Source organism: Rhipicephalus sanguineus, chromosome 8 (assembly GCF_013339695.2).
Source record: "Rhipicephalus sanguineus isolate Rsan-2018 chromosome 8, BIME_Rsan_1.4, whole genome shotgun sequence".
NCBI classification, from domain to species: Eukaryota; Metazoa; Arthropoda; class Arachnida; order Ixodida; family Ixodidae; genus Rhipicephalus; species Rhipicephalus sanguineus.
This window is the reverse complement of record NC_051183.1, coordinates 12,844,368-12,867,368: the sequence shown is the minus strand read 5'-3', so window position 1 is coordinate 12,867,368 and position 23,001 is coordinate 12,844,368. Positions and strand designations below refer to the sequence as shown.

Sequence of the window (23,001 nt, the reverse complement as noted above, 5' to 3'; positions counted from 1 at the left end):
GAAATCTGAAGTGAACTTCAGTAACCTGAATGACGTAGGGAGGGGGGGGGACCTGGTTCGCAGTAAACTAAACTGCTTCTCATTCAAAAAAGAAAAGCCATGAGTGCGTCAGACGAGTTTGAGTGTCTCACACAAGGGTATCTTTCAACTCAGGAACGGACGTGTAAAAGAAGTTAGCGGGCGATTAAATGTCACTGAATTGCCACTTAATGGGCGTATAAAACGAAGCAGCTGACAACGAAGCCGTCAAGCCGTTCTTCACAATGCTTCGCATAATAGTTGTTTCAGTACTGGTCATTTCGTCTAGAGGTAAGCAGCACTGTTTTTTTCAATATATTTGGCACTTCTAACATTTCTTGTTATGCCTTTCTACTTCTCAGAACGGCATTTTTCGTGGTGCCCCACGTGAACATTACCGACGTGAGGTTACCGTGTATATTCAGCTATGACAAAAGAGTAGCAATTATAAAGTATTTTGTCTGTCGTGCTGGAATAGCTCAGAGTGGTGCGTGTGATCACCGGCTATGGGAACAGTCCCGAACCTAAGCAGTTACACTTGCGATACAGCGATGGCGTAGAGGTAGAGCATCAGCTTCGCATGCAAAAGGTCCGTGGTTCGAATTCCGGTGCCGTGCAATTCCCCGTAAATTTTTTTTTAAATGTTCGAGTTTTGATGGAATTGCATAAAGCGGCCCGGGGTGCGGCATCATATGGTGACCGGCAATGCACTCCCTCACCAGACAAGGATTGGTCGCCCTGGTGCAGTGCTTGGCCACTACCTCGCACATGAATACAGCCAGGGCTTAAAGTCTACCTTCACTGGAGGGGGGGGGGGGGGCTCAGAGGGCGGCGACCTATATACATACGTACACACATACATACATCCTCTCCTTAAGAACAACATTAGCGCTACATTAACCGCAGAATTAGCGCGGGATTAGAGCAGAATTAGCGATACATTAAGCGCTGGATTTTAGGGTTATATTTAAATTGTGCGCAATAGCTGTTACGGACACCGGCGGCGGACACCGCCTGTTATGATCTCATAATAGCTTTCGCTGTAAAAGTATGTGAACACCGTCTGTTCAATTTGTATTTGACAGGAATGCAGCAACCAAGGCTGGTTTACCCCCGCCTACTCGAGGAACGTTCAGAAGATGGAAGAATGGTGATGCATTTGCATGATAAACTGACGCTGAACCTGAGAAAGGCGTCGGTGGCGGCTCGCAACTTTCGCGTCCTGGAACATGAAGACGGACACGAAGTAACACATTTTGTAAGTGGCCTCCTCTGCACTCAGAAAACGTCACTATTAAAAATACTGGTCAAACACTGGCTATTTAAAACGCTATTTAAAACAAACACATATGCCCCATAGACATTTTTGTAGGCATATTCATATATGATCGTATTCCTGTACTTGATTATAGCATAGGAAATAGTATATAAAGGCAACCCGCCGCGATGCATGGTCTAGTGGTTACGGTGTTCGACTGCTGATGACTGCTCCTCGACTGCTGAGGTTGCTGGATCGAATTCAGGCCTCGTCGGACGCATTTCGATTGAGACGAAATGCTCGAGAAACATGTAACTAGATTTAGGTGACACGTTAAAGTACCCCCAGGTGGTCGAAATTTCCGGAGCCCTCCACTGCGGCGTCTCTCATAATCATTTCATGTTTTGGGAGGTAAAACCCCAGAAATTATTAATCATTTAGTAAACAGCGTAGTTATACGAGCAAAGAACTTGGAGGACGCTTGAGCTTCGGCTTCGCGAATACAACGTGATAGCGTAATCGGGCCTCATACGCATCGCCCTCTCGATTGCTAGCTTCGCTTCGGTTCTCGGTACATTTCTCAACCGTGCCGTAAGGAAACGAACGACTGTGCGCGTAACATTGGCCGTTTCGAAGTATTCTAGAATGCCTACGGCAAGCACAGTTGTTAAGTGCCCACTATGCCATAATTCTTCCTTTTGCGAACGAGCAAAGGGCCCACTACGCGTCCGTAAGGCAACACGCGAACCTACGCAGCTGCTCACTTTGTTGATGATTTTGCAGTTGATGGTGATCAAATATGTCTGAGCGCTTTGTAATGGGTGAGCCTTTAAAACAACCTCTCGTTGCGCACTTCACATGTTTTGACGCCTGGCGCGATTCTACGGTTCTGCCACGCAATATTACATGCGTTGAGGAGACTCCTTCCTCTACATGATAGAAATGTAGTGTTTTTTTTTTTTCGAAGCACTTTTAAGCAATAGCGTGGCTCTGTGGTAGAACACTTGCTTGCCACACAGACGGCCTAGGTTCGATGTCAGAACATTGGCTTGCCACGCAGGCGGCCTGGGTTCGACCGCAGTTTCTTATCATTTATTTTATTTGCATCTTTCTCGATTTTTCTGTCGCGGACAAGATGATTATCTTTCTCTCACAACCAACAACGCTGACACCGACGCCGACGCAGACACCGGAAGTTCTGCGAAGCGAGCTCTTTAACGCTATCGCGTTAAAAATGCAACGACACATCGGCTCAATATTTCAGCAGCAGAAAACCCCACCGTAAAAAAAAACACTTCTTACATAGCTGTTACTGTTATAAAAACTAGAATAGTTTCGTAAAATCTTTACATTCACTGTTTACGTTCAAGAAACCAAGTCCAAAGCCCTGACAAAACGTTTATAGCAGTGAGGTAATAACGACGTTCACATTCACGTTAAAGAAAATTAACTATAATCATTGCCCTAAACAAAATAACAAGATTGACTGACCTTTTCTCTGTCTAAGGTACAGTTTGGGCATCCCCGCTAAATGTCATTTGAATGTATCGTTTTTATATCAATAAATATTACTTAATAGAAAGTTCAGTGCTCTAAACTTACTGACATTTCATACCTTACCGCTTATTAAATATATATGAAACCAGGATCAAGCCTCAACAATCAAGCACATATCAAGTTTATCAAAAACAATTCATGATGTCTGACATTAAATAAATAACGCATTGTAGCGAAAAGCTACCCACACTAGCGGTGTCACACACGCTCAGTTACGAATTTTTCATCGCAACGTTCATCTGACAGATTATTGAGACAACCAATTCAGCAAGCTATCTCCTTAACTGGAACAAGTTGTTTTTACCAATATCACTTGTCCCTCCGCTTTTTTTTTTTTTTTGCTCGATTTGTTATTAGAGTTGGCCTAGCAATTTCTCTCCTGTTTTAAAATCACGATCAGAAGCTCAAACTTTTCTCAGAGCTATTTCTCGGTGCTTCGAACACGTAGGTTGGTTAATATTGATCATAGTACGTTGAACTTCGTAGTAAAGAATGTCCATTCCTCATCCATCACTACTTTCACAGTTCGATGGCAGAGACCTGGAACAAAATCTGCACGAAGATGAAAAACAGCTCGCCACAGTGCACGTCACAAGAAGAGACGGCGGAATCGAAGTTGTAAGTGTCAACATTTTCTCATGCAAAATATATGCTCATATAACTATTCATATGATTCTATTGCGCATCATCGTTTCGTCAGTGCTGAAATATAATGAGCTACATTCAAAACCCACGCCGGTCGTGTCCTACGCTTTCGCAGTTGTTTACGGTGTGCGTGCGAAACAAATAAAGAGAAACGCTGGTATATTATGCCAACATGGTCTCTGTCCTGTCTTCTGACGATAAGAAAAAGAAGTGGTGGGGAACTGATGAGAAAGAACTAGTGTTCTTTTAGAGCTAGCGAGACGTTTCATTTTAGCTGCTTATTTGTAAGGGCACAAGGCCGCCCACCCTGAACTATTAATTTAAAGATATCCCTTGACCAGTGTGTTACAATATCAACTACCAACTTCTCAGGCAAACACTCTCTTTCTTGGTAAAACAGTGGGTCACTAATTCTGTTAAACGGCTTGGTATGTGACTGAAATTTTTTGATACATGGCCAGGGGAAATAGGCCAACTGCAACAGAACTTTACAATGGGTAAAGTGGTCATAAATGAGTGATCTACCTGGTGTATGTTCTCTCATGTGAGCGGTTTCTTTTCAAAGAAGTTTTACAAATGGCTCTGTTATTTCTCCGGAGAAGCAGCAATCAGCAGCAAGATTAAATTACGACGATTTCAATAATTATCTAATATACGCTAATTAACCATTTAACCGTTCACTTTATGCGCACTTTCCCATGGGCAAATTACAATAGACTAACAGAGACGTCGTATTCATAAAGGCGAAATACAAAGACTGCCGCCGCTTTCAAAACATGCGGCCTTGTTATGTGCTGCAGACTGCATTGGCGCTTTATTTACGAATTTTCTCTAAAAGGGGGAAGGTAGGAAGGAAGGAGGGAAACAGAAAGGCAGAAGGCACGCAGGCTAACCAAGAAAACATCTGCTTGGCTATCCTACGCTGGGGTAATGAAAAAGAGGAACATAAAAATGAGAGAGACGCGAGAGAGGAAGGGGAATCTTAACACTACTGCACAATCCTAAATGAATGCCAAGGTCTTTTTGAGCCAATAATGGGGGCGGATATCTCCAAAGCAGCGTCTTTTCTCTTTTTTCAAGTTTTGCGCATCGACAAAGAAAGACGCCTAGAAAGCCCACCAACTTCTTAGTAAAATGGCGCACTATATATGATTTTATACATTACACTGTAGCGTCATCATCATCGCCCTTCGTCATCATCATCAGTTTTCAACCACCGCGCCGCGCCTCTCCCTCAGCTCATGCCTAGTGCTCGAGGCACGAGCCAGGGTAGCACGCGCTCACGTTCCTGGCAGTCTGACACCTGCAGCCGCCGCCGCTCCTCTTAGTCTCGTAATAAAGTGGCGAGACAACGGCACGGCCACGTCGGACGCCTTCACGTCGTCTCTCTCTCATCCCTTGCTACAACATCAATATATTAGCAACGCGTTTATTGGACTACCTGTTCCATGTAACGTAACGCAATCTTATATCTCACGAGTTGTGTTGCTTCTTCCAGGAAGGTGTGGTGGGACCACACCACAGAATCGAGCCAGTGCTCACGATGGAGAGATCAGAAGAGGGCCTCATTCCGCACGTGATACACGAAATTGAGAAGAAAGAAATGGTCGACATTGAGAGAGCAATACCTGAAAAAGGCAAGCAAGCTATTTAATTATCATGCGAAGGTGTTTTGTAAGTAAATATTCGCATGTCACAGTGCACAAGGTCGCCGTGCAAGGCGAAAAAGAAAAAAGAAAAAGTGCGGCGATCCATTGCTTTCAGTGGCATTTCCAGGCATGGAAGGCGGCACGGTAGGTCTCCTCCGGAATGTCCTTCAAAGCCTTCGTGCAAGCCTCTTTGACTTTGTCAGCTGTCTCGAAATAATGTCCTTTCTTGGGAGGTTTCAAGCGCGGAAACAAAAGGAAGCCTGGAGGAGCCATGTCAGGATTGTAGGGCAGCTGGGGAACACTTGGCACCTTTGACTTGACAAGGAAGCGGATCAAAACGAAGGCGGTGTGGTCTGGCGCGTTGCCATCGGTGATGGTCGTTGACGGCCGTCCAGCGCGCGCCTATCGATGACTTCTTTACGACTTTCTGAAAAGGGCTTATGCCGCCAGTACATTTGACGTTATGACTAACAATTGTCACCGAAGGTCTTTATCATAGAAAGTCTTTATCACCGAAGGTCTTTACCACTTAGGACTTGAGTTTCAGACAAAACTTGATGCCAATCATTTGTTCCAACGAGCGCTGCATTGTGGCTTGCACGGGAAATGTAAGCGAGTTTCACGGAAAAGACTTTCCTTATTCTCGAGATGGTAGCCTACGACAGTGCGACAGCACGTGAGTAAGCAATCCCCCCCCCGCCCCTTCTACGGTTCACATGGTTCATCAAGAGGTTCTAGCCTGTTGTGAGGTCCGGACGCTTTAAAATTTAAAGCCTATATATATATATATATATATATATATATATATATATATATATATATATATATATATATATATATATATATATATATATATATATGTGTGTGTGTGTGTGTGTGTGTGTGTGTGTGTGTGTGTGTGTGTGTGTGTGTGTGTGTGTGTGTGTGTGTGTGTGTGTGTGTGTGTGTGTGTGTGTGTGTGTGTGTGTGTGTGTGTGTGTGTGTGTGTGTGTAGATATATATAGGTGTTTACTATACCTGGAGCATTACGGTTGGTTGAGCAGCGACGACAGAATACCAGACCAAATTTACCACCAAATTCGAGTTTCCGACCTAAAACCAGCGACACAAACGTGCGTACATATGGGAAAGTCTACTATTTGAAACTCTCGAGAAGCGCTTGAATGGAGCATTTATGCAAATTCGCTGTGGGAGGGAGAGCGATCGCTGTGGGCGGAGCTAACATTTTTTCTTGGGTTGTATCCGACTACAGTAACTTAGGACGGCACAATGTTTTGAATAAGTTGGTGCAGAATAATCGTGTAGGAAATTAAGGCGCGCTTGTTTGAGCATCCGTGTTTGCACGCCCTGTTTTTTTCTCCGATGTACTACACTGATAAATCTTGAGCATCAAAATTTGTCTGCAGCTGAATAGTGCGCCGCTGTGCCACGCTCGCAATACCTGCGCTGTAGTGAAAGCAACTTGTTCTCTGTTGGAGAAGTAGAGCATGCTAATGCTAAAACTGTTTCCCCTCCCATCGGATTCAAATCAAACATCATTTCATCTGAGCAAGGAGAAAGGGGGTGGCGGGAAAAAGTTGCAATTCCTGCAGCTTGATAAGCCCGGTCCATTGTGTTACAGTGCGACAGTATGCAGCATTGACTATAGCTACATGACATGTTAACATAAGTCAAGGCACTTTGCAAAAGTATAAAAATGAAGAAAAGTGTGTAGTACAGTAACGTAGACGTACATGTAGGAAGTTGATTTTTTTAAGTGTAACACAAGGCAACTCAACGGTTCAAACACATATACACAAAATAAATTCAGAAATGAAATGTGACAATGCAAAAACGCAAGCCAAGAAAGAAAAAAAAATGCAATGACCACATCAAACTCTATGTAAATCAGTGATCTACTCATATGTGCATTTATATATACATGTAGGCATAATCATCCCTGAAAGAATCACACACATAGATTCTATACATCGGTTCGATAAAAACTTCTTGGCAAGCAGTGAGTCTCTTCTACGCTACAAATATACCTAGTAATTAGGTGTACATAAATCATTGCGTTTTGTTTTGTTACAACATTCTTTGGAATATTTTACATTGTCGTATCCGCACCTTATTCCGCAGATGCTTGGACCGTGAATGAGAGGAGCTCTGGCACTGGAAACGTTCCCGAAGAAGTTACAGTAGAGATTTTCATAGTCAGCGATGTATTACATTTCAGCCACTTTAAGAGTAATGTTGAATTAATAACTTACCTCTGCATACACGTCAACTCAGTGAGTACCACTTAGTCTTTTATTTTTCGTACTAGTAATGGCCGCCATCGGAACCTTTGGCATATGGTGAATTATTTCTTTATTGGTGTAATTATCTTTTTCGCTTATGAAGGACCCGACCAAAAGTTTCCGCGTCACAAAACGTTTTCTTCCAAAACGCGATGGAAGAGTTGATGTATGTTTCAAAAAGTTGACTTCTAAAGACAACGCGCGAAAAAGAATTTTGACTGTATTTTTATGGGGATATTGAACTGATCCCGATCACGAATTGAAAATCATGCCGGTAACCGAACTTTCGCAAGAACTGAACGCGGAGCCAAGCCAATGTTCTCGGAACATACGTGAACACAAACCGAACTTGAGTTGAAAAAAAAACTTACCCCAGTTCCACCCACAGTAAAATCTGCAGAAACAGCGGAGCTGCGGTTCTCCTGTGTAGCACTTGTGATTTTCTGTGACTTTCTGTGATGTTTTGTGATTTTGTGTGGGTGTCTGTGATTACGTTATTTGCAGAGTAGAGATGCACGGGTGTTGCAGCTCCTGTCACACCGGTCCCTGCTACGGTGACTTTAGGCCCTATTCACAGACGAGCCGCCCCTTCCCCGTTTCACTATGGGGCTACCGCTTCGTCCAAAGGATGGGTGGGACTTCGCGCTTTTGATCATGCGGTGGCTCACGCCACTTAGCCGTAACATGCAGTGAAGTACTAACTCTACGTAGTGAGAGACTAAACTTCACTTCTGCCTTGGTTTTAGCCATCAATCGGATAACCTCCTCTTGGTTATTTCTACCTGCTTAAAGTCTACTTAGCCTGGTCCGCGACCGAGGAAGTCACGCTATATATGGGCATATCTAGGAACCAGAGCGTGACATGCGACGCGGACTCATCTGTCGTCACGCCCAGCCCTAGAACAGCTTCCCTCTTAAAGCAATGCCATCAGTTACAAATTTGGCACAAAGCGGTTCAAAGCACAAATGGCTATACTCCCAATCTAAATAGAAGACCCATCGAAAATAAACTCGTCTAAGTGATTCTTGCGTACTGCTGGCGTTGCGCAAATGGCCGGGTTCCTGAAAAAAACGCACGAAAAAGTTACACATTCCGAATAGTTAGCCGCCCTTGAATTAGCATGACTCGCCATCATGCAGTCGATAAATTCGCTGTCTCGATATAGACAAAGAATCCTTTCACAAATGTCAACACGTTTCTATAATTCAGAATAGTGCACACTTTAACTCAACGAGCACAACATGACATACTAGATGCGCATGTGACGTACTGCTCTTCTTTCGCTTAATAATTTCAGAGTTAGCCTGCAACAAATGCAGTGTGAACACGTCACAGGTGGTATATCAAATTATGGAAAAAGCTTCGTTGTTGAATAGCTTCTACACAAATTTAAAGTTAACTTGTCTTCAATCGATATTTGACGACCATTTTTCTTTAACATTTCTATTAGACCAAGCCCAACGAAACTGCCGAACTTTGCGCAAGGCTTGAGACAAAGAAGCTGGACGTTTCTGAAGTCTAATCTGGTCGCTTCTAGGTCGTTGCTAGACTTCAGCTAGGTGATGCCAGGTTTGTTTCTAGGTTGCTTCTCAGTGCAGAGAGGTCCGAGTTAAACCACGGACAGTGGCAGACCCGACACGGATGTCCAAACTCCAGAGACAGAAACTCGCGCTGGAACCGAGCGTTCGCACCTCTCATAGATCTACGGGCACGTCGTCGTTCAATAGGTCTTCCATCGCTTCGAGGTCTCCTCGCAGCCGCCGTTGCCATTCCTGTTCCCCAGTATTCTCTCATCGTACGTACCGCTGAAGCACTCGGTACAAATGCTTCAGCGAAGCTTAAACGTGCGGCCACGGTGTTTATCATTGGGTTAAACCCGACTGGTTACGTCTGTCTAGAAACCTTAATTAGTGTTGCCCGTCTGTTGCCTTCTTCATTTTATTGGACCAGCGGTGAGTAGTGGGATTTGCCCAATTTCTGTGCCACATACCCCTTCACGGTGATGATATTCTTTCGTACACACCTTCTTGTAAACACCTAAGTTTTTACGGCTAGCTTAAACAGTTTCACTGTTAAAAAAGCGCTTCTAAGAGCATCCGTGTGTGTTACTACTGGTTTTCTCACTTTGAGCATGATTAGCAACAGAAAACTACGCGGGATGGACGCGTTGAAGCGTTGCACACGCTTACCATGCGGCGCAGTGCTTGTATAGTTGGCCATGTTTAGCCCATTTAAGTCGGTAGCACTGTGCAATGTGTCGTATGTTCACAAATTTCACTCACGTGATCTCATATGCAAATCATCACATTAAGGGGAACATAAACAGCGGTCCAGCAGTTCATCTCTTGAATGGACTTTGACATTCAAACGTGTCCATTTACCATTCTACAGGTTAACATGAGGTACGCGGACACAAAAGGCCCAAGGGTGAAATTTCTTCTAATCGGAGTCGAGAGAGACCAGGTAAATAGTGTTCTTCCTTGGATGTTTCCTAATGTGTTCCTTTCAACTCTTACCAATCGGTCGTATTCATCTTCTGTTCAGTTTAGCACTTACAGGAATGGTACCGGCAAATTGATCGAAAGCCAATCTTCTCTCGATAACTTTCGGCAGTACGCCGATATGAAAAGATACGAATACGGTTATCCCGATGTGACGTACCTGATGACTGGGTACGTCCGCCGTTTCATACTTACTTTCTCATTATTTTGTTTCTCGTCTTTATTTTCAAATCAAGCTTTGTTGCTAGGTAAACTAAGTTCAGCGTGATCCACCCTTCGCAGGTATGATGCATACTCCCTAAACGCCGATGGCACAAAGAACATGAATGTGTTAGGTAAGCCTATTATTCTGCTGTTATGTGAAATTGGTGACAGGCCAATCTGCTTGAAGCGACAAACTTAATGGAATTTACCTAATTTATCGAATATGTTTAATCCTTTGCATCCCACGGCCAATCTAGTCGCGCAGTAAATGTTTTTTGCGTATATGCAATTGCAATACATAAGAACGTGGGAATAAACCGAAAATCTGGAAAATTTAGCTTTATTTCTAGAAGAAAACTAGTGTCCACTTATGTGGACGCCGGGAACACCAGTTACACTGGGTCTGTCATCCTTGTTCATCGTACACGGCAACTTTGCTTGCCGACTGTTTCAGCGCATTAATCCTTATCAACATCACTACTTACCACAGTCAACGTCTTCATCATCAGTTCAACGCGTTCATAATTATTATTGTTACGAAGGTATGGATTTATTTACAGATGAGATGAAATGATTACAAGCAGAACGAGTGTAACTGCGGGTCAAGACCAGTCCGGTTCGCGCAACCACACAACCACACAGTCCAAGCACTGGCTCCATTACTCTTCCTCTTCTTCTGCGTTCCGCACACTCGCACCTTTTCCTTTCCCCGGGGCCAGACGAAGCTCGCCGAGCGAGCTAAAGATGCCTATGATGGTACTGCTTGAGGCGAGCCACATGAACAACTTGTGCAACGCCCGAGCGCCGATTACTTACCGTCACTTGGGCGCCAACGTAGGTTACGTCACTTAAACGAGAGACTATAACGAATGGGCCTGAATAGTTGGCTAGAAACTTCCGGTACAGTCCTTTTTTTCGAACAGGAGTCCACAGCCAAACGTAGTCACCAGGAGAAAAACTTACAGGAATATGTTTGGCATCGCAGCGACTCTTGCTTTGTTCTTGCGAGGACAACGTTCTAAGGCGCACAAGTCGACGTGCTTCTTCGGCACGACACAATGTCTGAGCGATGGAAAGATCTTCCTGATGCGAGAAGGGCAGTAGAGTGTCGAGAAAACTCTGAGGGTTGCGTGCATAAAGCAGGAAGAAAGGTGCATACCCAGTAACTTCATGCTTGGCTGTATTGTATGCGGAAGTTACGATAGGCAAGACGGCGTCCCAGTTCCTGTGGTCAGCATCAACAAACATCGATTGCATTTTCGTAAGAGTACGATTCGTCCTCTCGGTGACTTTGTTAGTTTGCGGATTGTAAGGAGTGGAGTGACGATAAGAACCACAAAGGCGCAAGAGTTCTTCAACAACGTCGGCAATAAATTGCCGTCCACGGTCACTGATGACTACCCGTGGAGCGCCGTGCCGCAATATGACCCGTTGTAGGAGAAAGGAAGAGACGGCGGCTGCTGAGGCAGATGTAAGTGCCTCTGTTTCCGTATATCGAGTTCAATAATCCACGTACACTACAGCATATCGGTGGCCGGATGAGGTCTTAGGAAGTGGTCCGAGCAAGTCGATGCCGACTTTTTCAAAAGGAGACGTCGGCGGCGAAATGGGCATGTAAATAACCTGACGGAGCAGTCGTGGTTTGCTTGTGGTGCTGACAAACAGCGCAGCTGGCGACGTACTGTTTCGTGGTCTTCCAGATTTTCGGCCAGTGAAGCCTCTCGCGAAGTCGGTGCAGCGTACGTGCGAAACTAAGATTACCGGAATTTATGTCATCGTGCATAGAACGGAGAGCGACTGGCCGCAAGCTCTCCGGCACCACTATAAGCAACGGAAGACCATCGGCTGAGTAGTTCCTCTTGTATAGCAAACCGTTAGAAATTGTAAAATGCTTTCCTGAGGAATCCTGCGCAGCTTCCAGTAAGGGTTTCAAGGCAGGGTAGAGTTGTTGCAAGTTCTTGAACCTGCTGAGATCGGGAAAGTCCGACGAGACAGACTAAATAGTCATCAAAGTCATTGCCGTCAGCATTGGTGCGCACTGAAGGAAGGCGGGACAGGCATTCGGCATCCGTACGACATCATCCGCTCTTGCATACAGGTCACAGAAAAGCTGTACTATTGGAGGCGAAACGCCCAACGAGCCAACCGGCCAGACAGGTCGCGGAGTCCAACAAGCCAGCATAGTGAGTGATGGTCAGTCACTATTGTGAACTCTCGGCCGTGCAGATACGGTCAGAACTTCTGAGTGGCGAAGACGACTGCTAAGCACTCGAGCTCGGTGACGGTGTAGTTCTGGTCAGTGCCCGACTGGCGCAGGCTACGACATGCTGTCGGCCGCTGCAGATCGGGACGAGGACAGCACCAACACCAAGTTCACTAGCATCAGTATGCAATTCTGTGAAACCTTCGGGATCAAAATACTTCAGGATAGGTCCTGAAGTCAGCAAAAGTTTCAGCTGTCGAAATGCAGCCTCACATTTATCATCCCACAAGTACGGCAGAAAGATGATTTTCAAGGGCTCGTTTTTCTTTGTAAGACACAATATTAATGAGAACTAACAGACAATAATGCCAAGGAAATTATTGTACATGTTATTTGTAATAATTGGGATATAAATGGGAAGAAAATAAAGTGCACGAAAAGATAACTTGCCGCCGGCAGGGACCGACGAACCTGCGACCTTCGAATAAAGTGTTCGATGCTCTACCACTGAGCTACGCCGGCGGTCATCCCCCGTCCACTTTATAGGGTATATATATATGTGCATTTAAACCTAGGAGTGTTAGTCAGCACCGATCGCAGCCATGGCGGCGAGTGTGGAACACTCTTTTAAAGACGATAGTCTTTCTTGGGATACTTAAACGTAGAAATTTTGGCCTGTCTTTCTGTTTGTCGGCACGTCACTCGATTCAGCCAATCGGCCAAAGTTGAACCACTTGCCCAAGGGCCAGCCATCTTGAACGGCTGACTAGGTTCATACTTGTGCACATTGTCGATCAAAAAGCAAACATTACGCATATCTGAGGCGCAACATCACTAGGCAAGTATTAGGTGGTGTGTTCCTTTAATAGAAAATGCATACATACGTAATTAAAAAGACCCTAGTTTCTTAAGCTGCACTGAAAATGCGACTGCGCTGAAGCTTGCCTTCCTCCGTGCCCTCTGCACGAGCTCATTGTTGTGTTTCGGTTTCGGTTCTGTATTGCACTGTACGAATGCCATGGGGCGCCGCTCTGGCATTCCTGTTTTACCCAGGCGACGTGTAATTAAAAGAGTGCGTGGAGAGTACTCGTTGAGCGCGGACGTTTCTTCTGCTTCAGCGCTTGGCGCCAAACCGCGTGTTCGGGCTGGCTGGCGTCCCCGCCGGTCGCGTTGGTCACCGCCGGTCTTCGCCTGCTGCTGCGCCGGGACTACCAGCCCGCAACACAGCACTCATGTTTCCCGACGTATTGCCAGATGGCGTCCATAGCTCACGCAGCGCCTCTTCTATCGTCTTTAGACGACATTTGCAGCGAAGCACTCAGATACGCGGCCAATTTTTTCTACCACCTTTTGGCGTCACGTAGCACGTGATGTTTACGAGCTGGCAGCTGACCAATAATCCCTCGTATACTACCTGACGGCATCAAGTCTGCCAGAACGAGACCCTTGCTATGAATGAAGGAAAGGAGATTGATTTTAAGGGCTCGTTTTTTTCTTTGTTAGACACAATATTGATGAGAACTAACAGACCATAACGCCAAGGAAAGTATAGGAGATGTTATTTGTAATAATTGGGATATAAATGTGAAGGCAGTAAAGTGGACGAAAAGATAACACTCCTACGTTTAAATGCACATAAGTAGACGGGGGATGACCGTCACCGTAGCTCAGTGGTAGAGCATCGGACGCGTTATTCGAAGGTCGCAGGTTCGGTCCCTGCCGGCGGGAAGTTATCTTTTCGTCCACTTTACTTTCTTCACATTTATATCCCAATGATTACAAATAACATCTCCTGTACTTTTCTTGGCATTACTGTCTCTTAGTTCTCACAAATACGGCACGTGTTTATGGAGAAGGTACGTGAGCGGAGCAGCGAATTGTGGAAAATTCTTAATAAATTGGCGGAAATATGAGCACAGACCCAGAAAACTTCGCATCATCATTACAAACATCCACGTGGCCACTTGCTAACGGCTTTCATTCAACACTTCGATCATCATCTTCCTTATCGCCATCATCAACGCTTAATAGTCATGTTCAACGTTTTCAACATCAACATCGTTATCACCCTTCAGGGCCCGTTTGCTTGCCCACAGCTACACTTCAACGTGTTTGTCATCATCTTTATCATCGTTGATCATCATTGCCAATGTATTCATGGTTACGTTCAAATTGAATGCTTTCATCATCAGCAGCAGCAGCATTGTTCAAGAGGCCTTTGCTTGTTGATGGCTCTGCTTCAACGCGCTAATCATCGGTGCTCTCCAAATAAGAACATTCACTTCCGCTAGTCAGCTCGAAAATTATGGCATACATGTCTTCATCACTTAATCCACGTCCCGAACAAAGCAAATAAATTCTAAACACAACTTCTAAAAGGCGTATTTAGCTATATAAACATATAATGTTTTGTGTAGAGCCGCATGGCAACGAAGCGGGTCTTACTACCATGCGACGTTCTACCAGCTTCTTGCACGAACTCGGTATGCCTGGTGTCCACAAACGTGGACGCCGCAGCGACAACTTAACTTAGATAACTTTGGTCGCTCACAGTGCAACAAAACTCACACAAAATCAGATAAACCCTTGCTTTTCTCGAATAAAGCCGAATAATGTAAAAACTCTTACGTATTTAGAGCGAACTTATCAAAAAAATGTAGGCATACACGTCTACGTACGACTTGAGAAGAACGTCATTGTTCTGAGCGCACTTACCGCTTTTGTTCACAGAAGTGGACGCATATAAATGTTTTTATGAAATGCTGAAGTAATTCCAACATTTCAAATCACTTTTCAAGGCAATGCGTTGGCTAGCCTGATCCCACTTCACTGATATGTTTTGTCCACATATGTTGACGCTGGGATACAAAGGGTTAAGAAAACCTGCCCATAAAACAGTTTTATAACGATGCCGCCATCAATCTAATCCGGCTTTAATTCTTATGCTTCTTTTAGCTCCGGCTTGAGGCAATGTTTCCCGCTAAGACGCCGTTTTGGAATGTACGCGCGAAAAGGGTCAATGTACGCGCAATTCCGCGCCAGTGGTGAAGCAGTTACGCCACTGAACCATTATACTTGAAAAAAAAAAAAGGCCACTGTAGTTCCAGTCTAACGAACGTCCAATCAGTAAACAAGTCGCTTCGCATTAAAAAGGCCGGTTTGCCTAATATAGTCGAGATCTATCTGCTCGGATTCATCGTGAAGTCCAAGAAGAGATGTACTTTGTACTAACTACGAAAATGGCTTAACGTATAAAATTGTAGTTCGTAACGGAGAGTTGCTAGCATCCTGCTGGCGACGACTTCCTCTTTGGTCACCACGCAAAGGCGTTGGTCCTGGGTTCCATCGCCATAGCAGGTGGAATCCATCTTCATTTGTAAAATTTTCCAAGAGACGCGCGTTAAATCTACCTTGAAGCTTAGTATTTTGGGTGGATGACGACTTTTCTTTCATAATGCTTCCTCTCCTTTGCGGATTCCCGCACACCTTTTACTGGTCGGTCGGTCGGTCGTTGGGTCGGTCGGTCGGTCGGTCGGTCGGTCGGTCGGTCGGTCGGTCGGTCGGTCGGTCGGTCGGTCGGTCGGTCGGTCGGTCGGTCGGTCGTTAGGCCGGTAGGTTCCACCGTTAGGTCGGTGGGTCGGTGGGTCGGTCGGTCCGCGGGGCTGGTGCCCATTTTTTCACCTTCACTGTTTCAAAGTTATCCCTAGCGCCAAATCACCCGTCTGTATCAGATTTATTCACAGAATGTCGCCGATTTTTACAGGGAAATACGTCCAATATAGCTGCACCAGTGTATCTTTCTTTCTTTATATTTTGACTCGTCATTGCTTGGCGTGCGAAATTCTTTTGCTGGCCTAGCATATCTGTTGTTAGGCTAGGCAAGGTAGAATATCCTCAACCATAGTAGTAATGGAAGTAGTATAGTAGTAGCAGTAATAGTAGTAGTCGAAGGATGAGGAGGAAGAGGATGAGGAGGGATGGAAGTATCTGCCTGTACTCTTAGCTGTGAATCAGCCAAACAATCAGTCACGATGCGCAGCTCTGAAATAAGTTACAAGTTGAATGAATTTTTTTCAAACCTACTTACTTTTCGCAGGACTCGGCTTCGTAGGTGGCTTGTGCACCAAGTTCTTCGTAGCCCTTGGTGAAGACGTCGCTGGTACCTACAGCGGAATGCATACTTTGACTCACGAGGGCGGTCACGTGTAAGTTTCAGCAAAAGGCACTTCAGAACTATTTATGCGCCGTAATTCATCTTTAATGATTAGTGCTATCACGGATTCCTGAATTACGTTTCTCTGATAATCGACGAATCCTCTAACCTTGGATTGAGCTGATTGGATAGCTGTGCGAATCTTTGTGTCTGTGAGTGTGTAAAAGTGTGTGTACGTCTGGGGGAGAAACAGAAGCCTTAAATATACCATTCATGCGGAATCAGCATTCAGTTTTAGTGCAAGCATTTGTTAAATATTTCTATGGATTCTTTTGTATCTCTTGTGAGTCCATTGACGAATATAACGAAATTTCCGTCATCTTTCTTCAAGGCTGGGCGCTTCTCACGATCAAAGTAGCCCAAAATCGTGGATTCCAGGAGACCCAGGATCATTGAGCTGTCCCTGGAGTGACGGTCACATCATGAGCTACGTCGACGGTGGAGTGAGACACCATCGTTTCTCACGGTGCAGTCTGGAGCAAATTCGAAACCTCGTAATGTGAGGCACTTTCGATATCCTTTTCTTATATACTGTATACTCGAGACTTTCCAGCCATGTATAAGGCAAAATCGTCGGAAAGTGGAGAGGGCGAAAGTGGGGGAGGGGAGGGGAGGGGGGAGGGGAGAGGGAGAAAGTGGGAGATGGGATGGCGAGAGGTGAAGGGGAGAGGGGAGATGGGAAGGGGAGAGGAGGTGTGTGGAGAGCTTTCGCGCATGTGCAGTAGGGGTGGTCACGCCGCACACCACCACCGGATTGAACTCCGCCATAAGATGCTTCGCATCTAAAATGATAGGAGTAACGTTAAGAGATCGGAGGACGGTATAATGGGTCAGGAGCCACACAGGTGTTACGGATGTTCTAGCTGACATCAGGCGAAAGAAACGAACCTGGGCTTTTGTAATGGGCTGTAATGAGTTGGAAGCTTTAAAGGACCCATTAGTTGTTAATTCGCATTGTGTGACGCCCGGTCGTTATTTCACTCTCCCACCACGCTTTATAGCATACGCTAACGTGAGAAAGAGATAGGGAGAGGGAATTAACTTTATTGAGACCCTGAGGCAATGGATCATGGGAGTCTTATGAGCTTCCTTGGCAACCAATAGAAGTGCACTTGCGAGGAACCCACTACGCTATAAATCATCATAATTTTTGTGAAGTAGGGAAGCAGCCACTGGGAAATTTTCCGTCATTCTGCGGAGAACCGTGGTACCTGCTAAACACCTGTAAGGCATTATGTGCACTATGTTGATGCTATGGCTGATGACGATGAAGAATCATGGCAGAGCCCTTTGTAATGGGTTGGAAGCATTCAACAACCCACTCGTTGCGCAATTCGCATTGTGTGACACCTGGTTACAGAATTCGCGTTGTGTGACGCTTGGTTGTTATTTTACTCTTCTACCACGCTACATTACATATGTTAATGTGGTTCCTTCTCGACATCAAGCCTGTATAGGACCTTTTTGCAAAGCAGTTTCAAGCACCGGCATGGCTCTGATGTAGAATACTGGGCTTCCACGCAGAGTGCCCAGGTTCGAACCTCGTTCCATCCTGGAAACTCTTTCTTCGTTTTCTTTTTTTCTTATTTCGAGCGATAGTGGTTACGGACACCGGCGGCGGCGGCGGCGGCGGACAACTACGGCGCCAAAAACGGCCCTTGTTGTGATCTCATAACAGCTTTCGCTGTAATAAGTTGACAAATGTGGATCGTTCATTTGTTATCTGGCGACGGAAATGCTTTTTTTTTCTTTTTCATCTGTAGGAGCTGCCGTTATCTACACCATGGGCGCTTCATAGTTTAGCGTGGCCGCAAAGCTTTAAGGCCAATGTGAATCGTGGCCATGCGCTTACTCTCACCCTGTTTGCAACTTTGCTCCGTCGTACGGCAATGACGCACGAAAAGGTCGGCGCTCGCGCACGATAGTTAAAGATTTGGGCGGCTGTACAAGCAGTTCAAGCTTTACCGTGACTGATAGCGGCGAGAGCAGCGTCGGACGTTGAGTGATCTGGTTATCGGTTGAACGCGTCGTCCTTTATACATCAGTCATAAAACCTTCGAGCGTTATCGTTGGTGCTCGGGTAAGCTCTCGAATAAACTTGACTATTCGTGTCCTGTGCGCAATCTTAACAGAATTATCTCGAACAATCGCGAAGATTCTCAAACAATGCAGTGAGGTCTGTGCCGAGCGTTGCTAACAGTCCTCGCGGGGGAAACCCGGTAACATCAGAATAAAATATGCGTGGCAATAAAATCAGCTCGCACAGGATATGTGGTGAACTGGAGATCACTGAGAGAGGCCATCATCCTGCGATGGGCCTAAATAGGCTGAAAATGATGATGAAGTACGAGGTGCGCGAGTGTATTATTGCTGCCAAAATACAATCTCCATCGTGTTTGTATTTGTACTTTACAGATTGCGAGGATATGTTTGTTGGAAAGTAGGCATAACCAATACTGGGTACACGGAACCGGGGAAGTATCCCGGCATGGCAGTAGCGCCCAATGAATTCTGCAAAAGCGTTTTTCCGAACGAACGAAACGTGACCGCCGACATGGTGAGTGAAGCTTTTGTCATTAGCTGAAAAATGGGGGCGCATAAACGTTGTGTTCAGCAACATGGCGGCTCTTTAGTTGCTGAGCTCACGAGATCACAACCGAATCCGATTCAAGAGGTGGTAATTTTTTTTTTCAGCTTCAATAGCAGGTATTTCTTTCCACCGCTTCGGAAGCCGTTTTTCTCAAAGTTTAATTGAACCTGATGGCCCAGCATTTCTCGACTAAGGCCATGCGCTTGAACCTAAAGAAAAAAAAATGTTACGTAGTTGCTGAAGAGACGTTTATTCCATATGAAATACTGCAAGCAAGTAAAAAAGTTAAAGGTGGAGAAATCGATCACTGGATAGGCATTCACTGAAGGCAGTATCATTGTCATAACGACAAACACCCAACATTCGCTAACATTGGCCATCGTTTAGCAAATTTTTAACCAACATTAGACAAATGTTAGCCAACCTTGTCATTGTTAAGGCTCTCTTATACTCCGACGTCCGACGCGAGCGCCCGCGAACACGTTGCGTTTCGTCACGCTGAGCCGGCGACGCTAAGCCAGGCGCAAATTGGTCTCCGCTACAGTCGAGCCGGCTCCAACGCGCTGGTGCAATCGCACCTCGAGGAGCGCATGCGCAGTAAAGCGAAGAACGCACTGCGACACCTGTCGGGAACCGACGAAACAGCCCGCAAAGCAGGTTCCTGTATGTGCGAGTCCGGCACGTCTGGCGCGAAATGCAGCAGGATCTATTCGGAGCCGAGCGACGCCCGAGCGCGCCAGCAGCCGTCGGCTGCGTCGGCGGTCAGCCGACGCCGGACTATAGAGGGCTATTTTTTGCTGACGTAACGTCGCCGTGACGCGCGCACGCGCGCGTCGACGTTACGCTGGAGTATATCAGAGCCTTTACAGTATTCGAGTAAGTAGGGCAGTTTATTTCAGCCAGAATAAAAATGATCGTGGACTTTATGCCCCGTTAGAGGCAGTGGGCGAAAAATGCCGAGAATGATATTGTTTGCAAACTCACGCGAACTGCCATTCGGTTTTGCCTTTTTTCATGGTGTATATCCCTTGTGTTTCCACCTTCCCTTCTTGACAATTCTTGTGCAAATCACCTTTAGCTTGTTTTTGGCAGAAAATACCGCGCAACGTCATACAGTCTCTTTTCTTTTGTCCCCATCCTAGCACGCTAAACATCTTTGGGGTTCATCCTCCCCAACCCACCCACCTCACCACACTTGGTACTCGAGTTCAAGACACAAACAGTCCTACTCACCTGATACTTTCCTACACCTTCCTGCAACGTACAATTTAGAATGCAAGATATTTTTCGTCTTCCTTTTCAGAAATCGGACCGCATGGCACAATGCATGATCAAGTGTCAATATCCAGTTGTTCGCCAGCACTGCTTCAGTTACGGTTATTGCACTACGTACACGTCGGTTAGATACACGCATGAACACGCGCTGGACTACATGCCCTGCACAGCGGACAAGGTAAGAAACTGAGCCCAAGAAGAGATAACATATATTTCAAAACTTTTTGTAAGCTTTCTGAGCCGTAAGATCGCCGCAGTCGACGTACGTATATCCAGAAGATGCAGTTCCACGTTTCAAGGAACCAGAATACTAACATATGCAAAAAAAAAAGATGTTGGTAACGTCGTACCTGGTCAACACAAAAACTCCACGCAGCGATTTGCATATACAACACGAAGATAGAAAAGAGATAGCACGTACAATGCTTGCTTCCTAACGTATCGACCGAGGCACGGCCAGGTAGCAATGTTTGTCTGGTCCTGCTTGTGACTATATATATATATATATATATATATATATATATATATATATATATATATATATATATATATATATATATATATATATATATACAGGGTGTGTTTTTTAGACAAGAATTTGGAGGACGCTTGAGCTTTGCTTTCAAGAGTCGATAGAGTAATCGGGCCCCGTGCGCATCGCCTTCAACCGTGCCGCAAGGAAAGGAACGTTTGTGCGCGTAACATTCGCTGTTTAAAAGTATCCTAGAATGCTTACTGCAAGTGCAGTTTCTAAGTGACCATTAGGCCATAATTCCTCCTATTGCAAAGTGGCGAAGTACCAACTACGCGTCCGCAAGGTGCCACGCGCACCTGCGCAGTTGCATACTTTGTGATAGGTGGGTAGCTTTAAACCACCCACTCGTTGCACAATTGACATGTTTTGACGTGTGGTGCAATCGTACGATTCTGCCACCCAATATTACATGCGTTAAAGGGCCTCTGAAACGGCTTCTGAAAATACAAAACACGAGCACGTTTGTCTCTCACGGCGTTTCTCGTCTTTTTGGCGCACTTTGTGACGCCAGAAGGGTGATTCACGTGACGTCATTAAGGTACAAACTCTGGACTGGTTCATAGAGGAGAAATATCACTTGTTAATTGTCTCCTATAGGACACAATTCACAACTGATATAGCATTTTCTGCGCCCCACTGCCGAAGTCAATTGATATAAGCCAGGGCGGTTAATCATGCTAACAGTCTGGCTGGCTACTCTACACTGGGTAGATAAGGGCACAAAAGAAGAAAAAAAAAAGGCAATATAATTTCTCCAATCGTTTCTGAATGATTTCTGTAACCTTCAAAAAACATAATAGTGCTTTCAGTACGATGGCTGGGATTTGATTGAAAAGATTATAGTTTTCTTAAGTGGACGGTTGTGGGTCCAGTCCAGTCGTGGCGGCAATGGCCGCAGGAAGCCGGGTGTCTAAGAATAATTATGTAGGCGAGTTGGTTAACGTTCATGGTAAAAATGAGCTGTGTCGAACCGAAAATAGAATACGGGTTCAGTTCGAGTTGTGCGTACTCGATTTCGATGCGGTGAAGTTCCGGTTCGAGAATAAAATTCGTTAACGGTTCGTTTACATTAGATTCATGAAACAGTTCAGTAACTGACTGCATGGGTACGTGGCATGAAACTTGGGCCTCGAATGTCGAAGTTCGTCATCACACGGAGCAGCGCAACACGACAGGGACCGAGAGAGAGAAGACACAAGCACAGCGCTAACTTTCAACGTCGTGTCTTCTCTCGCTCGGTCCTGTCGTGTTGCGCTGCTCCGTGTGATGAATCCTAACCAACTAGCCCGGCAACGTGTCCTTGCAAACTACGATTCCTCTCCTTCAGGTTTGTGTCCGAGGCGTGTGCGGAGGAAGCACGATCAACGTGCCGCAAAGGACGGTCACCACGAGCACGTCAACACGAAGGACAACGACCAGTGTTGCCGATACTAGTGAATGTAAATGCGACTGCAGCTCCACGACAACTGCTCCCGTTAGTACGTATCCGCCGCGGCGTTCGTATCCATGGTGGGCACGCAGGAATGGGATCAGACGTAGTCGGGGACAATAAATGTGCTTTTCGTTTAACAGTGTTGCAAGATAAATTTGTCTGAATGGTTCATTATCGAGAAAGGAACTCGAAAACTTCATGCCCAATATTACACACAAGTCACGACGTCGGGCGTCAAACAATAAGGATATAAATGAAACCTAGACCAGTTACTTGCATGCAAGGAATAACGTGGTGGTGAATGTTTCTATAGAGAAAGTAAATTTATTTCAATTTGCTAAGGGGATCAGGACATGGTCACCCAATAATATGCGGCTTTCAGCGAAAAATAAAAGTAAGGGTCTAATGTACCTATACATATGTGAAGATGGACTGCGAGAGAATATTTCAGTGTAGAATAAGTCCTAGAAATCATCGGCTATAAGCACCGCCCTCAATGGACCATAACACCGGCCCCCAGCCTGCTACCGCCGTATTGCCATGGCGTGTGTGACGTCATGTACGTGGAGCGTAGCCATCGTGTTCTATCAAAGTGTCAGCCATTACATTGGAACTGCCGAGCGCTAGCGCAATAGCGA

The 23,001-nt window shown here is 45.5% G+C and overlaps 1 protein-coding gene across 2 annotated transcripts in view; it reads left to right on the top strand.

The window, feature by feature from the left end:
• Positions 1-247: 247 nt before the first annotated feature.
• Positions 248-23,001, top strand: part of LOC119401398 (zinc metalloproteinase-disintegrin-like atrase-A) — a 45,845-nt gene continuing 23,091 nt past the window's right edge. The window contains exons 1-13 of one of the 2 annotated variants that reach the window (XM_037668176.1): positions 248-309; positions 1,104-1,276; positions 3,359-3,451; positions 4,977-5,115; positions 7,249-7,400; positions 9,802-9,873; positions 9,955-10,082; positions 10,194-10,246; positions 16,415-16,523; positions 16,863-17,030; positions 18,947-19,088; positions 20,425-20,574; positions 22,259-22,500. In XM_037668176.1, coding sequence (XP_037524104.1) covers positions 264-309; positions 1,104-1,276; positions 3,359-3,451; positions 4,977-5,115; positions 7,249-7,400; positions 9,802-9,873; positions 9,955-10,082; positions 10,194-10,246; positions 16,415-16,523; positions 16,863-17,030; positions 18,947-19,088; positions 20,425-20,574; positions 22,259-22,483 — 1,650 coding nt within the window. In that variant the 5' untranslated portion in view covers positions 248-263 and the 3' untranslated portion in view covers positions 22,484-22,500. Of the gene's footprint in view, positions 310-1,103; positions 1,277-3,358; positions 3,452-4,976; positions 5,116-7,248; positions 7,401-9,801; positions 9,874-9,954; positions 10,083-10,193; positions 10,247-16,414; positions 16,524-16,862; positions 17,031-18,946; positions 19,089-20,424; positions 20,575-22,258; positions 22,501-23,001 lie in introns of those variants that run through there. The other variant, XM_049418761.1, reaches the window with a different exon arrangement.